Source organism: Medicago sativa, chromosome 3, assembly GCF_051527215.1.
Source record: "Medicago sativa cultivar Bolivia chromosome 3, Bolivia_mono, whole genome shotgun sequence".
Classification (NCBI taxonomy): domain Eukaryota; kingdom Viridiplantae; phylum Streptophyta; class Magnoliopsida; order Fabales; family Fabaceae; genus Medicago; species Medicago sativa.
The window spans coordinates 35,891,221-35,910,282 of NC_140751.1; the positions used below are offsets into that span (position 1 = coordinate 35,891,221).

At 33.2% G+C, this 19,062-nt stretch overlaps 1 protein-coding gene and 1 long non-coding RNA gene across 2 annotated transcripts in view; both read right to left on the reverse strand.

Annotated features, from left to right (window-relative positions):
- Positions 1-19,062, reverse strand: part of LOC146937364 (uncharacterized) — a 100,948-nt gene that overhangs the window by 58,240 nt on the left and 23,646 nt on the right. The gene's annotated exons all lie outside the window — the stretch shown is intronic.
- LOC146937371 (protein TRIGALACTOSYLDIACYLGLYCEROL 2, chloroplastic-like) lies at positions 4,126-8,179 on the reverse strand. Its single transcript, XM_085751722.1, has 5 exons — positions 8,100-8,179; positions 7,095-8,019; positions 6,206-6,321; positions 4,518-4,608; positions 4,126-4,421 (listed from the first exon to the last, which is right to left on the reverse strand). The coding sequence occupies exons 2-5, from the start codon at positions 7,923-7,925 to the stop codon at positions 4,329-4,331; spliced, it is 1,131 nt and encodes a 376-aa protein (XP_085607848.1). The 5' UTR covers positions 7,926-8,019; positions 8,100-8,179; the 3' UTR covers positions 4,126-4,328.

A 19,062-nucleotide genomic window follows, 5' to 3' on the forward strand; every position in this document is an offset into this window, starting at 1 on the left:
CCTGTAATTATGTTGTATCATAATTAGATAGTTGACCAAACGTTACACAATAGTTGTATATATTCTATTCAGATGAATGAGAAACACAAGTATTTCATTATCTTAACTAGCAAAAAGGCGGGTACTCACGTGTCCGTCTTTTCGTTCTTTTTACTGCGCTAAAATTTGAAAATTATGAACTATGTTTTTTTATGAAATTTTGATTTTGATTAAAATTAAAAATATAAATGTTTGTTGCTTTCTATTTATGACAAACCAAATTAAACATGATTATCTATTTCTTTTTTTGGTGGTGGTCGGGGTTTGGTGGTCGGGGTTTGAACCCCAGACCTTGCTTATATTATGTGTTGTCCCTACCAACTAAGCTAAACTCACGAGGACAAACATGATTATCTATTTCAATAACACCAACAATATAACAAAAAATATAATCTAATTTTTTTTTTGTGACACCAACAACAATCTTTATTGTAGCTCCTTAAATAAAAACAATCTTTATTATAGAAAAAATTGTTTAAGGGTATAATTGGGATAATAAAAAAGTAAGTATAAATATACTCATATCGTGTTTGTTACATTTTTTTAATACTTAAATTTATTCTTATCTATTTATTACATGGATTATTTATATTGAAAATTAAGGACATTTTTAAAAGAAAAAATTCAGCCCAAAAATGTTGAAAGGGGTTGCTTTTTTATATATAGTATAGATAGATTATATCTTATATAATACTATATAAGATAATGGAATTCTTGTGTTTTTCATTCATCTGAATAGAATATATACAATTACTGTGTAACATTTGGTCAACTATCTAATTATGATACAACATAATTACAGTAAAATAATTATAGCGAATTATGACAAAATATTCTATTATATTAATTATTTGTCTATTTTTTTTTTATCAATTTTGATGTTGGTTATTTTTGCAACTCCACATCTCCAATGCCAACAACTTTAGTAGTGTAAGAATATTGTAACTACACTTTTTTATTTTCAGCATTTGCATATGTGATAAAAGAGGATTTACATTTCCTCAACATATTGGTAAGTAAAAAATATTGTATCTACAGTGACCACACTTATTTAATTAAGTTTGTTTTGACAAATTTTCTGAACAAAGCATTTATAAAAGTGTTTTGGTGTTATGAATCAAAGTAAAACTGAATCAATGTAGAAGGAGTTGTGTTAGGATTTAATTTCAATAACTATTCCTTATATGGTTCATCTTAATCGATTATATATTTTTTATGCCTTAGATATAACTCCACCATAACTAACAAAGAAGAGTTGATGAATGTTGGAGAAACATGTTTGTCTCCAAGCTTCCCTAGCCCTTCAATGACTTCAGTTACTCTCTCTCTCTCTCTCTCTCTCTCTCTCTCTCTCTCTCTCTCTCTCTCTCTCTCTCTCTCTCTCTCTCTCTCTCTCTCTCTCTCTCTCTCTCTCTCTCTCTCTCTCTCTTCGAGTTTACAAGTGATTAACTATTACAAATGACCTGCACCTCTTTTTATAGAGGTTCTGAAATAATAGATTTGCTAGGCGCAAAATATTTGGCTCCCTTAGCGGACCATTTTGTGCTTAGAGAACCTCCTCTGGCTTTTCCTTCTGGAACTCTTTGTTTTGGTTTACTTTCACCCCTCTAGGCTCGCCTAGCGAATCGAGTTTTCTCCAGATGTCTTTATATGGCTCTAGTTTAGCCTTTGGCGCTTATGTTTGCCTTCCTTTATTCTGCACTGGTATAGTCATTCTCTAACCTATAGAAATGTATAGACTCTGGATATAATAACTTTATGACGCAATTTACTAATATAACTACAATTATATCAAGCTTGGGGTTTTAATGATAGATTTCTTGCAATATAAACTATGCAATATTTTTAAATGGGTTGACGACACTTGTAATATTTAAATAATTCAAGAAGTTTCACATGTATTAATAAGTCAATTTAAATAGTAATGTGGTGACCAGTAACGTTTGTGCTTTCAAAGATACATGAATAGTCTTTCAAGGAGATGAACGAGATTCTTAAATTTACTTGAGAAAAGTCACAAATTGAGGTTTAAGTACGCTCATTCTATTATTAAATGAATGATTAAATTGTCGTCGTAGGCTTAACTTAGTTAGTATAGACAATGCATAATATATGCAAGGTTCGGGGTTCCAACCCCGACCACTACAAAAAAAAATGAATGATACTACTTTATAACGTTTTTTTTGTTACATCTTCTTCATAACGTTGAATCTATTTTGATTAAGTTTATTTCAACCAACTTTTTTTTTTAAGCAAAAGGAAGAAATATATAAATAAAAAAAGTTACAGAGGTTGGGGTGCATTAGACCTGACTCAGATACGTGACCTTTTAGCATATGATTGAAAACACAAAATCCAAATGAATTGCATATTATAATACATATTGAAAACACAAAATTCAAATGACTTGCATATTATAATACATCTATGAAAAATGATTTTCTCAAAAGTCAAAATAGCTTCTTTTTTTTCTTCTCCACAGGAACAGGTTAAAATGATTTAATTACTTATTTTAATGCATATTTGAAAAATGACTTCAAGTCATTTTGATATTTCAGACCTGAAATACCAAAATGATTTAAAAAAATGATTTTAATGCATTTTCATGAATTTTAAACTTATGCATGTTTCAAGTATGATTTATTTTTTATTTTTTTTATCCCAAAACACTGAGAGTTATTGAAAAAGACTTAATTACATAACCTAGTTTTTGACATCATTCAAAATAAATTATATTTAGCCTTAGGATAGACGCCACTCACATCAACCAGTCATTCCTTACCATTCTTTTTGTAATTTATAAGATTATCTTAGTGAATGAGATAGTTAGGCTTTGTTTGCGAGTTTTGAAGGGAGGGGAATGAAAGGCTTAAGAGGGGAAGAGAAGGGAAGGAAGGGAAGGGAGAAAGGAGGGAAAGTCTTCCCCTTGTTTGGGAGTTAAAGAAACCAACAAAGAAAGGAGATGGAGGGCTTATGTGATAATTTTACTATTTTACCATTTTTTTTTCTTAAAATCAATACATTGTGTTATACTTTGTAATTTATCTTTTAAATTATAATTGAAATTTTGAATTATTATGAGGACAAAATTGTCAATTTGTATGTTTAACCCCCCAAAACCCCCCAATTTGAGGGAGCTTTAAAATTGGACAAATGAAACCCTTCAAAACCTCCCAAAACCTTTCCCTATTTTTTTAAAACTCCCAAACAAGGGTTTACCTCTCCATAAGCCTTTTCTTCCCTTCCCTTCCCCTCCAAAACCCAACTCGCAAACAAAGCCTTAAAGAATAAAGTATAATAAAGAGTTTTTTTTTTTTGGTTACAAGTATAATAAAGAGGTTTGAGGTTCAGTCCCTGCACAGTAAAATTTTTAAAAAAAGTATATAAAAAACTTGCTCCTTCCCATGCTTTTGTATACTGGCTTTGTTTTGCTTTCTTTTGTCTGATGTATAAAGGATGGAAAAACAGTGTAATTAAAAAAAAAAAAAAAAAAACTAGTAGCAACTCCAAGATTATCCAACTAGTTTATGGAGAAAACATAAAACATACAATTTCTCTCATAACGTTTCTAGATTGCTATGTCATATAAATCTCGTGATGAAATAAATTATGTGGTTACCAAATGATCATACAACTCAACATCAATGGCAAAAAGACTTCATTTCCATTTTCCACTATCACTTCCTATCCTTTCAAATGGTCTGTAGGCCAAATAATCATGCTCCTATCAAATTAGATATGAAAGAAAATACAACTGAAAACTCATCAATGAAACACTAAGAAGAATAACATAAGCTTGTACACTCACTCTCTTAAGTGCTCGTTTTATCTAAGGAGTAACACATATACAGTCACCAAGCAGTACGACACTGACATGTAGACAAAGGTGATAATTTAAGAAAATAGAAGTGATTAAGTGTAACAACATATGTTGGTGTTCGACACCAGCACATGTCAGACACCAGACACGTCTTCGATTTAAAATATAGGTGTTAACGTAGGTAAAAGGTGACAACAATTAACAATCACCTCCATGCTAAAAAAAAAAACAAGTTAAACCATAAATTAAGGATATGCTCAGAGCAATCATCTGCAAACTACGCTTCATTCAAAATAAGGAAAGTTAAATATTTATCACGGCAGAATGCAAGAACCATAGGAAATACCAGAACTTAGAATCGACTATGACAATCACAAATTACTGTTTTCCCCCCTCAAGGTTGTGGTTGATGAAAAAACATTGGTAATAAACTATTTGCATTATGTTCTACTTCAATTGGAATTTGACTTCACAGTAACCTGCTGAGAGACTTGATTAGTAACTTCAAATTCTTTCTTGTAGCTTCATCACCAGTGAAGCCTAAAATATCAGAGCTAACATTCTGCAAATTGCAACAACAAAAATCAATCAATAAAATACCAAAACAAAATTCTTATTATTAAATTATATATTCGCCATTTTAAGTTTATGGTCCTACCTCAATGTTCTTCAGGGTGAATATGAGAGAGTAAATGGACTTCTGGATCAGTTCAGTGTTCTCAGGGGTCAAAATTGATGAATGTACCCTTCTGCATAAGCATTAGATGATTAACATTAGTTGCAATACAACAAGAGACATGCTGACCATTCTAGTTCAAGAATGTTAAGTTTTACGAATGTGAAAAAAAAGAGTATATTGACTTTTTTAATCACTTCAATTATCTTCTGAATTAAGGCGAATGAATGATGTATATTAGTTTTCATACTTCAAGACATTTCGATCGTCCTTCTGAATTTTGAAATTCCAGTGGTTCTTATTGTTAAGAAATGCAATTATAATGATGAACTCAATTCTCAAAAAGTACACACTTTGATCATCTTTTTACTAACTCCCTTTATAACTACCTCAATTCGGCATCATCACTCACCAATCCCAAAATGGCACTTGTCCATGCATTCTGTTATTGTGCAGTCCATTCTGAGTGAGTTTTTTTAAATATTTTGCCTCCTAGTCTCTACTCTCTAACAACCATGGGTTTATCATTTTCTCTCCATCCCCTTCTTTTGTGCACACACACCTAAAACTGTCAAACTTGAGAGTCTACGTAAACAAGTCAAAGCACCACATAGCTTACTCGTAAGAGTTACATGTTTACTTTGTAAGAATAGACTTAGTACACAAGTGTTGGGAACTAATCTCACAAGAACATTTGAAAACAGAGAAATAATGGAAAACCCTGAGAATTCCGAGTTAAGCAAATGGAATTAATACTGGAATGGTAAAATGGTCTGGAGCTAGGCTCCTTCCAGATTGGAAATAGAAAGGATACACTACCTAGAGACCGATACCACAATTCTCAGCTCTACCCACATTATATTATATTACCCCTATATCTCTCGTCTTTTTCCCATTATGACTCCCACACCTCCTTTGTCCAATCCATGATGGTCACCTGTCAATTCTGTTATTCCTCCTTCAGTCATTCATATTGCACGCAAGTTCACATTCTTGGGCCCATTCTATTGGCCCACTCCTCTCCCAGCACCCCTTCTCCCACGCATACGGCCAGCACCCCTTCCCCCACGCATACGGACCATAAAACCTTTGACCGAGCTTTTCATTTGAGCGGCTGGCAAGAGACTTCATCCTACAAGGTTGGGCCTGCAAATACACACCTACTCTAACTTCAACTTCCCTCTTTTTGTAATCTGGCTGCACTTTCTTCTTATTTTGAGCTCTACATAAATTGTACTTCAGCTCCTCCAGAATAGAATCCCTTTCTAATAGCAATTGATCCACATATTGCACATTTATACTTTCGTGTTTATACTTGATCATTGTGAGAGGAATTAAACAAAAACTCAGCCCATGTCAACCATTTCATCCACTGCTTGACACATCCATTCACTAGACACCTGTGATAGGATTCTATTATCCAGTATGTCACCACTGTTTTGCCGTCCATTTGCAGATGAAGGTGAAAATAAGACATGTTACAAATTATAACCACATACCCTTACCACCTTAACCGTCGATACTCCTCATTCAGGATCTATCCCAAGATCTAGATGTTGCAAGCACAATGGCATCCCCTATTCTAATATTAATTAACATGCTACAGTACCACATTTGCATGCATGCCAAATTAAAGATAAAACAAGAGCTAGAGAGGTTTACAAATTAACCTCAAATCATCAGAGGCTTGTGTAAGGCTCCGAGTTAAATTCTCAACTTCCTTCAACAAGCCACTATCACGGACATCAGCCAACAAAGGTTGAAGATCTTCAGCCATGGCATTGATCTGAGACATCACTACAGCAATAGGAAAATATGGGTATGAGAATATATAATAATAATAGAAAAGAAACTATAAACAGATACAACAAAGTGCATGAATACCAAACACTTGTTCTGACATCAGAGGATAAAAATGATCTTATCAACGTTCTTCTTATCAATTAGTAAATTGATCACACATATTCATAGAAAAACACGTTATTATTTAGCTTCTACTGAGTGTTAAAAAATGAGTTCAAAATCAAATCCATAATATGTCCACAAGAGTTTGAATGAAGTGAAACGATTTATACAGAAAATGTTTTTTTTTTTTTTTTGCTACAACTATTAGATGCATCCACTCTGGTTCAGGAGAATGGTAAAAAGAGGAATATAAAACAGATATCTATGCTTCAGAAGATCTATAATAGCTTAAAAGTACGAAAAGAGGAATTTTTCGGGTTCCTGAATGTGATTATTGACATATATACTCCATGTGTCAAGTTTGTTGATTAACAGCTCAATTTTCAAAATAATTGGCAATTATGCTCAAATGTTTGGTTGTAAAATAAGTTACCAACAATATAACAAACGAAAATTGAATTCTTAAATCAAATATTTCAAACAAAGAATTCTACGAGATAAACAAACAATCTTGTAGTTTGATAAATCATGACAAAATCGAAGTTATGCAACCGTCAAGTTAGTAATTGGCAAGAAATTTTTCTGATTCAACAGTCTATTCTAGAGGATATTACTATCAATCAAGCACATTTGCTTAAGAAAATTACATCACACCTTTGTAAGAAGTGGTTTAGCCTCTTCAATAACAGACGCAGCTCGTTCAGCCAATGAATAACTGTTGGCAACACCAATTTTCTCCACATCTCGCCCAAGACGGGTAAATATCCCAACCAATGCATCCAAACTTACCCCTTGATAACCCTTAATCTTTTCTCTATCACACACAATAAGACCTTCTTTATGACATTCCTGGTCAAGCGGACCAGCCGAAGGCGTAGGAATGGGATCTCGAGGGGTAATGTCAATTATAGTCTCCATAAGAAGACCTGACTGGTTAACTTCAACCAACGAATTTCGTGGTATGATTGTTTTATCATCTTCAATCTCGATAACAGCTTCAATACTTCTTAACGAAGGATTAACTCTAATGACATCACCGACAGTCACCCCTCTGATCCTCACCGGCGTTCCAGTAGATATACCACAAGCCTGAGAAAACTCAACTGTTGCGGTATACTTCCTGAACTTGGATCGAATTTGAAAACCCTTCAACCACGCTAAACTAAGTGCGAAAAGAAGAGCACCGGAAACTAAAAACAGTCCAACACCACCTTCCCAAATGGTCCTACCACCAAATCCAAAATCAGTTAATGGACGGATAGTTCGGGTCCAAACGGCGCGGGGAATGTCCAAAACCACTGCAATAGAATTATTCTTCGATGATTCTGAAGCAGACGACGGTTGTTGAACATGTCCTCCATCTGCAGAATTAGGTCTTATCCTGTTTATACTTCTTCTTAAGGAATTTGTTGGAAGGGTTGTAATCATGGATGAAGATAAGGAACTAGGAAATGATGAGATATGCAATGAAGGGTTCCCAACCATTGTTATTATTGTTATTTAACAAAACTCACTACTCACAAAGTTGAATCGGAAATTAAACTAATGAAGAGATACTTGAGCTGCTGGTAAAGGTGCCCTACAAATCGAAAACCATGTAAATTTTATGAGCAATTAGTGCATGATGAATGGATGATTAACAAGAAGAAGATTACTCACTGGTTCATGATGCAGTCCAATCAGAGAGTGTGATTTAGGATATCATTTCAGATCCGTGTGTGTGCAACAGAATGGGGCATGGAGGAGGAGAGAGAGAAGACCAAGGGAAAAACAAAAGAGGGCCAACCGACCGGGTGTTCAAAATCGAACCAACTCAATAGAAAAACCGAAACCGTAGAAAACCGTATTTGATTCAAATGTATTTTAATCATTTTGTTTTGCAATTGTATGATTTGGTTCGGTTTATTATTTTTATTTTAACAACTGAAACAAAGCAAACTAAAATGCAACATAATAAAAAGACTAGTTAAACATATGTTATCTAAACTAATACTCATCGAAACTCAATGTAAACTTTTATAAAATAATATATTTTTTCTCTTGTTAAGTTTTTTTTTTTTACTTTTTAATTTCAAAAATATTTTTATGTGTTACTTAAACTTTAAGAAAAGGATAAAATTTTAGTATTGTTAAATGAAAATGAAATTATAATGTTGGATTTAAAAATCTGATGAAAATAAACAATGATTTAACCTTAAACCCAAAACAAACTGCACCACAAACACCCCAGTGCTAACATCAAACAATGATTATCTCATAATATTTGAACCAAACAAAAAATGAGTTGGTTTAATTTCACTTAATCAGTTTGATATTTTTATTTTTTTGTCACGTTTTTTAAATTTTAAAAATTTAATAATTTGACATCTATCTTTTTATTTATTTTTTAAAATAGATCTCACACATGTTTATTCATTTTTAAAATAATAATAATAATAATAAATTATCATTTGTCACTTCCGTCAACTTCTTTATACGTCACCTCATTGTGTTCAAATTATTCTCTGCAAATGGGTCAGCATGCATGTCGTTGAAATGTATATTTCTAACATCGGACAAAGTCAATAAGTTAAATATAATATTTTTATATCTTCTACATAAAAATTATAATAATTAGGGGAAATTACACTCACATTTCCTATGGTCTATTAAAATAGCACCGACACCCCTATAAAATATTTAAACTTACACTTTCCTCTCTTTAATTTAAACTTACACTTTCCTCTCTTTAAGTTCTCATCAAATAGTCAATTATCCCCCTTTTCTAAAACACCATTAACTTTTCGTTAATCTTTGTCTCCCAATTACTCTTATTGACACCTCTCTAACTCATATTCTCCACTTAATCGTCGCTGCTTCAAATGCTTGCTTTAAATACTCATCTCCCAATTGTCTTCCAATTTCTTTGACTTCAAATGCCCGCCTTGATTGGATACCAACAGTGCAATTTTGCTTCATTGAAAGATTTGTTTTGGTATTTCATACTGTTAGTTACAGATATCCTGGGGAAAGAATATGGATGCCCATGTTCCAATTAGGCCCGGACAAAAAACCGTAATTGGCCCAATCCGGGCGAACCGTAAAGCCTGCTTGTTTTCGGGTGGGTGAACCGGGTGGTTTGGGTCATTCGATTCAACAAAACATGGGTAATGGTGGTTAGTGCTGGACGGTTTCGGGTGGAGATATCCAACCCAATGAAACCCATCACCAACTGAGGAGTAGTTTTTATTACTATTTTTTCAATATTTGGCATACTAGGGTTGATAGAAAAGCTATTTTTTCCCCATTTCTCATTCTCTTTTCTCTCTCTAAACAAAAGTCGTCGCTCACCCCTCTCTATCTCTCTCTCTCTCTCTCTCTCTCTCTCTCTCTCTCTCTCTCAAGAATCACAACCTCTTCTTAACCCTTTATTTTTCTAGTATTTGAAGCATGAATTTCTTCTCCTCTCTTCCTCTATTTTATCATATACTTAGACCAGATTTTATGGGTCTCCCTAGCTGCATCCTCGTTGATAATTAAAAAGCCATCTCCAACCTTCATCTTTTAGTACCAAATTGTTTTGGTGGCTAAATCTAATAAATATTTGTGTGCTATTTTATGTATCGAACAAGTTTTCTGAATTTCATCTTTCGATCCTTTATATCTAATATATATATATATATAGGGTTATGATAGAAGACACCTTTTATGAAGGTGTCTTTTATCAAAGTTATAACTAAAAAGTGAAAATCACACCTTGAGGTGTGACTTGATAAAAGACACCACCAAAGGGTGGCTTGTAACATAACCCATATATATATATATATATATATATATATATATATATATAGAGAGAGAGAGAGAGAGAGAGAGATAGGATCCGTTGACACCAAGTGTCAAACTTTAGTTTGACACCAAATCTCAACCGCCTATTTTGTCTAATCCAATGGTTCATAATTATTTGTTAAATTAACTTGTGTGTTCTTTTTTTCCTTGTCTCACTTGATCGCAAGCTCATTGTTCTTCTCCATCGCGACATCAAATTTAATGGCCAACAATCATAATAGACCCATGGAATATCCCACCGATGAAAACAAACCCATCCAAAATTTTCCATACGTGAATTTCGCCAGTGAAGCAATTCAGAAACTCAAGAACTCAATTTCAAAAACAAATACTTCATCTAAATTTCATGAACTCGGTTAAAAGTTGTAAAACTCAAGAACTCAATTTTAAAAACAAAATTTTTGTCTGAATTTCAAGAACACAATTAAAAGCAATCTTTGCTTCTCAAAGATCTGAATTTCAAAAATCAATTTTCACATCTAAAATTCCACCGATCAAAGCAAAGCCATCCAAAATACCCTAGATTCACCAACTTCCTCTAATTCCAATTGATTTCATGAATTTTAGATTAATTATTAGCATAGGTTGCAATCTATATGAGAAATCAATCATGGAGTGGATAATAACAAAATGCCGAGAAGCAAAAATGAGAATTAGTGTGCTTTCAAGTAAGGTTACATTACCGTGAGTCAATTTATAAACTATTTTAGCCTTTGATTAAAATAGATTGACCGTTGAGATTTGGTGTCAAACTAAAGATTGACACCTTGTGTCAACGGATAACTCATATATATATATATATATATATATAGGGTTATGATAGAAGACACCTTTTATGAAGGTGTCTTTTATCAAAGTTATAACTAAAAAGTGAAAATCACACCTTGAGGTGTGACTTGATAAAAGACACCACCAAAGGGTGGCTTGTAACATAACCCATATATATATATATATATATATATATATATATATATATATATATATATATATATATATATATAGAGAGAGAGAGAGAGAGAGAGAGATAGGATCCGTTGACACCAAGTGTCAAACTTTAGTTTGACACCAAATCTCAACCGCCTATTTTGTCTAATCCAATGGTTCATAATTATTTGTTAAATTAACTTGTGTGTTCTTTTTTTCCTTGTCTCACTTGATCGCAAGCTCATTGTTCTTCTCCATCGCGACATCAAATTTAATGGCCAACAATCATAATAGACCCATGGAATATCCCACCGATGAAAACAAACCCATCCAAAATTTTCCATACGTGAATTTCGCCAGTGAAGCAATTCAGAAACTCAAGAACTCAATTTCAAAAACAAATACTTCATCTAAATTTCATGAACTCGGTTAAAAGTTGTAAAACTCAAGAACTCAATTTTAAAAACAAAATTTTTGTCTGAATTTCAAGAACACAATTAAAAGCAATCTTTGCTTCTCAAAGATCTGAATTTCAAAAATCAATTTTCACATCTAAAATTCCACCGATCAAAGCAAAGCCATCCAAAATACCCTAGATTCACCAACTTCCTCTAATTCCAATTGATTTCATGAATTTTAGATTAATTATTAGCATAGGTTGCAATCTATATGAGAAATCAATCATGGAGTGGATAATAACAAAATGCCGAGAAGCAAAAATGAGAATTAGTGTGCTTTCAAGTAAGGTTACATTAACGTGAGTCAATTTATAAACTATTTTAGCCTTTGATTAAAATAGATTGACCGTTGAGATTTGGTGTCAAACTAAAGATTGACGCCTTGTGTCAATGGATCCTAACTCATATATATATATATATATATATATATATATATATATATATATATATATATGTTTGCTGTATTTCAACCCTTTATTAGATCTAATAAAAAGTCCTCAAAAGCATTCATCTTTCAATATGAGGCCATCAATTGTTTCTTTGCTTTGAACATATAAAATGAAGTTTTTTTTTTATGATGTTGTTCTGTTATGTTGAAAAAAATTGAATTTTTTTTAGCTCAGTTCTTCTTGCATCCAGAAAAACCGCCCGAAACTAACTGTCACCCGAAATAACCGAACCCAACGAAACCAACTTTTCAAACGGACGAAAATGGATTTGTATATATCAACCGTGCTTGTGAACGGATTTCCATTTCTCAACCGAATACCGACCCTTGTCCACCCCTAGTTCCAATGATTGGTACGACAATTAACTTGTCTTGCAATCTTTTAAAAGTGAGAATGAAAACCAAAATAAATAAAAGATAGTTCTAGATTCATATAAAAAAGAAGAATATGATGTATCTACTAGTAAGATTTAGATATTTGCTTTGCTCTAACAAACCAATAGGATTCTTGAGTTAAAGCATATCTTTTTTTGATAAGTGATGTCCGCACAAGATGAGGTATCCGTTCTTGTTATGTGCTTAAGATTCAGAGCAGCAGACTATGTAGTAAAGCCTTTATGCACAAATGAACTATTAAATTTGTGGACGCACATGTGGAGGAGGAGGCACAAATTTTGTACTGTCCAACTTCATATCTATGGATCTTCGTAATTTTGTGGTTTATTCATCAATTATTGATTTCTCACCAACATCCTGTATACATTGGGCAATATTAAATGGACTAACTAATGTGTATTTAAACTTTTTTTTCTTCTGTCAACTTTCACCATCACAATCATTGTATTTAGAAATGTATTTGTGTGCTTTCCGTTTTCATATTTTGTTATAACTTATTATAGAAATGATACATTGTTTTCTATATATAGAGTTTCATACTGTTTTCCATAGTCCCAAAACAAATTTTTCAAAACCATGGAATTTTTACTTTTGTAGTTAATAGTTTAGTTAATTTTTATTATCTGTTTGTGGTTTATTCATAATTTTGTGGTTTATTAATCAATTATTGATTTCTTCTGACCAACTTCCTTTAAACATTGGGCAATATTAAATGAGCTAACTAATGTGTATTTAAACTTTTTTTTATCTGTCGACTTTCACCATTACAGCCATTGTGTTTAGAAATTTATTCGTGTGCTTTCAATGTTCATTGATTGTTATCACTTGTTATAGAAATGATACATTGTTTTCTATATATAGAGTTTCGTATTGTTTTCCCTAGTCCCAAAACAAATATTTCAAAACCATAAATGGAATTGTTACTTTTGTAGTTAATAGTAAAGTTGATTTTTATTATCTGCTTTTTCGTTATTTTTTCCTTATCTATTGGATTAATCCAATAGTTAACAATAGGGCATGAGAGACAATAGGAGGGGATCCAAATCAGTTCTACTATGGGTGCAACCTATAAAGGGACCAGGATGCATGATTTTGGTTTTAAGATAGTCCCCAGTTTTGGTCCTCATTCATATCCTTCTATGTGCTATTTTTGTATTCTTTCTGCCTCGTCAGTGCTTCCAAGTTTCTTCTCTGTTATTCTATGTTTATGGCACCCTTGTCTTATTTGAAGATAGTCCCCACTTGCCCTCTCTTTCTGTTGATTTGTTGTGTTATTGCTACTCTCATTGATCAATCGTTTCAATTTAGAACTATTTTAAAATTCATATACCATGTCTCAACTTATAAGTTTTTCTTATGTTGCTTGTTTTTATTTCAAATGTCAGTTTTACGATTCATAATAAGATTTGATTTTTGAGTTAGAAAATAGTTCTTCTGATTCATGATTCGTAAACCTCAGCTACACCAAACTATTATTTCATGAATGGACAAATGAAGATATGCATAGATCTTAGGTGTATCGACTATAGAAAAAAAAGATCTTGAGTGGATCAACTATTGAAGAAAAGAAAGATCTCGAGTGGATAGATATACAATCCCAATAATAATGACAAAATTCTTGTGCAATGTGATTCCTATTCTAAATGGAGGTTGATTCCAACAAAGAAAAACTTTGAAGAAATACATGAACATATATTTCAATATCCTTTTGTTTGTGATAAAGCTCGGGAGCGGCGACACGATATATCTTTTGATGATCTAGAGGATCTTTTTTCCCTGAGAAACATCCTCTTGATCATCACAAGATATATCGCGTCACCGCTCCCGAGCTTTATCACAAACCAAATGACTTTGAAGGATATGTTCACGTATATCTTCATACTTTTTCTTTGTTGGAAACATATATATGATCTGGGAGACTTCTTCCTTGATTATTAAGAAAACTTGGACTTGTTAGATCATTGACTGGATTCTAGCGTTCAAGCAAAAATATAGCACGATGCATTTGATTTTCCTAGAAATCTAGTACTTGATACATTCAAAAAAGGATCAAAGAAATAATAAAATAATAAACCATAATACTATTAAACATCAAACTTTATGAATATACTTAAGCAGGCAAAGGCACTTTCTTGAATAAATTCAACGCACAAGATTTTTTTTTGGGACTCTATATCAATCCACCCAAGATATTTTTTTTTTATAGTCGATCAATTCAAGATCTCTATTACTATAGTTGATCCACCAAAAATCAATGCATATCTTCTTTTGTCCATTCATTAATTAACACTGAATTATACTCACCCAACCCATAAAGGGATACTGAATTATATTTTGAAAAGGAGCATGATATTTTGGTTTCAATAGTACCGTACCAACACTGAATTATATTTTTTGCAAAAAAGAAACACTGAATTATATTTATGATTTGCATAAATTTAAATTCCAAAAGTATTGGAGGAACAGTGAATCCATTATTGTAATTGACGTTCTCAAAGAATGTATCAAATTACAAGTTTTTGTCTATGTTGCTTCTTTTTTTTTTACTTCAAATGCCATTGTAAAGCCCTATTTCTATTAAAGCGATAAAACACGCGAATAAAGCATATATTCAAGAAATAGACGCTACGTCTCAACAAAATCCAAATAACATGCATATATAAAAATATCTCAACTGTCACAGCGGATACAAATCATACATCTCCAAAAATACATATGCCATGGTCAATACACATCATCATATAAATTCTCCAAATCCCGACAAGTGGGTCAAATCTCGAAGTAAAATAAATCCAACAAAAGCATAAGGACACCGACAACCTAATCAGAGCCTAAACCTATGACTCCAAACCAACAACGGAGATCAGCTCCCGCTATCCAAGCACTCACCAAAAGCGAACTACTCCTGCACAACGTCTACCCATCCATACAGACAGGTAGGCGGTCAAAACCACTGGAGGTTAGCTTTACATCAATCATAATCAATATTTCGCAAGAGCAGTTAACTTTCATATACACATACAACCATTCCAAGTATATGAAGCATGTAATCATCAAACACGTCTATCACCAACAATCATCATTCACATGTCACAAATACGACGTCATGCCGATATGCAATGCACCTACTCGACACATATATGCATGTGGTACCATATCAACAACCATTAGATGCCAACCTAACATCTTAAGTAAGAGTACACCTCCTCTTACAACCAACTATGTAAAAGTATACCTCCTTTAACATTTCTCATATGACTCAATATGATTATGATGCATGGACATACAACAACGACCCAATAATGCAAAACTCCAACATAAACAACCACCAACGACAATGTAAAAGTACACCTCCAATTACATTGACTAGTTCATCAACAATTGCATTATCAAGTTTTCATGCCCACACATTCAACAAATCACAATTCAAATAAGAGTCACCATCACGTCATCAACAAACACCAACATCGATTGCCACATAAACATTAATCCACATCAACTACACAACTTAGTCCAACAATTCCATACACTTCCTCATAAACCAAGTAAAGTGGAAAATACAACACCTGACAACCACTCACATATCCTCATTTAATCATATAAAACTATCCACGAAAGATTTATAAGTTAATCGGCCTTTTAAAACCATTTTCAACGAAGTTCGTCTATCTTTTCACAATTTTAAAATAATTGAAGCAATCGAACCAAAACCAAGTAAACAAGAATCCAATGCCTCAACTAAGTATACATCTAGGCCACATATAAGTGCAGTAGAGTATACATTTACGTTTCACTGGCTAATTACGACGAAATCAAGAGAATCACGAAGTTCGTCTCTCTTTATCACTTTTCCAAAAGAATACCAATTTCAAAGCAACACAAGTTAAGACTCGATGAAATCAATCATAACCATTTTTAGAAATCATAAAATCAATGTACAACCTTAATCCTACTTCAATTCCGTGAGAAAAACGAGTTTCGGAAAAATCGACGTTCTTGGACCATTTTTCAAAAGTTGAGTTCAATTCACAAAATTAAGTCGAATTCGATTCAAATGATGTTACAGTAGGTTTAAGTGTGTAAACAGTGATTAAACAAGTCAAAAGAAACACTTTAGAAAGCTCGGATTGGTCCACAAGTGCACGAAACGAAAAATAAAAAATTGCTGAACAGGGCACAGTTCGCTTAAGCGACCATATGGTTCGCTTAAGCGAACAAGTTTCAGAAACTTACTGGTTTGTTCGCTTACAGCTCGCTTAGAGCTCGCTTAAACGAACAAGTTCCAGTAACCTTCTGTTGCCGTTTGCTTACAGTTCGCTTAGCCTTCGCTTAAGCGAACAATCATAATTCTGCAGAAAAATTATTACGGGTTTCAACCCTTTTTCACCCAAAATCCCAATTTTGATCCTTCCAAACACCAAAACTTAATCCAAAAGATGTTTACAGGTCATATACATCTCAAAACACTCAAATATGCATAAGTTTTGAGATTACAACTTCAATTCAACTAAATTCACCAATTCACCATAACTCTCAACGTTCAACAACAACAACAATCTCATCATAATTCACCAATTCATGATACCCAATGCATCAATTCATCAACAACACATCTAACAACAACAACAACAACAACAACATCTAATCATGAAATCATCCATAATTTAACAACCACAACTTCATTTTTCATCAATTTCATGATAGGCCAAACCGCAAGTGCACGGTCTATCGAAGTAATAGTAGTAAAAGAGTATCGTTCCGCTAGGGAGTTGTTCAATCTAACTAACTTTTAGAAAATGATTAGAGGAGAAGAACGTTTATAAAAAGGAGGTTTAATTGGCTGAAGGTAAATAACAATAATAAAAAGATGCCTCAGGATTATTGGTTCGTCATAAGAATTAATCCTTTTCTAGCCAAGACTTTAACATCTAATTTCATGGTTTACACCTTAATTTCTAAAGACTGGTTTCCCTTTAGCCCCTCACCTTTCCGATCAAGTCCGATGAGAGTTTACCCCTAGCAACCAAGCCTATTTCGCTGACTTGATTACTAAAAAAAGCTTATAAGGATTGAAACTACACATGTCTCAATAATTGCAAAGACTATTTCGCTGCCTTTGCAATTATTGTCTAGATTCACTTGTTCTAATATCAAAGCCCCGCTGTCGCATTATGAATTGATATTTGGGATGATGGATTAACAATTATCAAACCCTCCACTTTCGCTTCTACAGTTTGATAATGGTTAATCCATGTTAAAACGGTGAATCTAGATTAGAAATTACGGCTACATGAAATTAGGGTTTAAGCTTGGTTCGATTAGGATTATGTCATTATACTTATCCAATAATACCAAGACAAGAAGAGGTCTACTCACTCATGTTCATCGTAGACATGGGGGAGAAGAGAGAAAGCATAAAATAAATAACAAGAAGGTAAATAAAAAAAGATGAACTTTTATTAGAAAGACAATTGTCACTTATTGAATTCCAAGAAAAGATGAATGTTTATGATGGAGAGCTACTCTATTTATAGCTTTACAATTGACTTAAAATCTAAGCAACTATAAGGGCTAATCAGTAAAACTACAACAGGGTAACTTGGGCCCGAAGAAAAAGAACAAAAGAGCCTCTGGAGGGTGGCACGACCGTGCCACATGTTGGCACGGGGTGTGCCAATCTTCTGACTTGTGGGAGACATATTTTTGTCTTCGTATCATCGTATTTTTGCACTGTATTTGCTCCAGACCTCTTTCTTTTGCTCCAAGACACCTTCCATCATATATTCGTTCCTGAAATAAAATAAAATGCAATTTGAAGTAAAAGATTCAAAAAGGAAATAAAATTAAAATAAAATAAAACTAAATCTAAATAAAAAGATACTAAATAATGCATAAAAATAGACTAAATTATGACTTATCAAACTCCCCCCACACTTGAATCTTTGCTTGTCCTCAAGCAAAAGGCAATAGACATAGTAGCAACAAGAGAGATTAAACATGGCAACATAGTTGAAATACTCATGCCTCTCCTAAGGTTTTGTTTCAAGTATACTAATCACGACCTCAAGCATTCCTTGTGAACCTATTCAACCCAACAACAAGTCTTAAGTGAGTGTGTGTGTGCAGTCCAATCCTTTTCTTGCTCTTGTATAAGACAGATATTATCAGGAACAAGTTCTATCCCTAATGCTAAAGTAACCGAGAAAAGTCCTTTCTTCATTTCATATAAGAGTGATGGGAATTTAGTTAAAATTAAATTAGAACAATTTAAGCACAAGGGGCTGCAGATGCTTAGGGGCTATCTATCCTCGTAGGAAGTATTTATGGATGAGTTGTCCTTTCCCCCTAGATTCAAAATCACCCTAAGTAGTGCTGCAAAATTTTTATTCATCTCCGCGTAGGAAGTCTTTTTGGATGAGTTGTTCTTTCCCCCTAGCTTTGATGAATTTTATTTTAGATTTGGAACTTAAGTTCAATTAGGGAGTCACCACCACAATTAGGAAGTTAGGGATTGTCCTTTCCCCCACATGTTGGTGCCATTCTCCCGCCCCATTTAACTTTAACAATTTAC

Bases quoted from the DNA above. Each gene is read 5' to 3' on its own strand.
- LOC146937371 (XM_085751722.1), bottom strand. From the start codon at position 7,925: ATGGTTGGGAACCCTTCATTGCATATCTCATCATTTCCTAGTTCCTTA. The intron at 6,322-7,094 runs GTGTGATGTAAT...GTGATGTCTCAG, and splicing joins CTAAACCACTTCTTACAAAG to ATCAATGCCATGGCTGAAGA. The intron at 4,609-6,205 runs GTTAATTTGTAA...ATGCTTATGCAG, and splicing joins CAAGCCTCTGATGATTTGAG to AAGGGTACATTCATCAATTT.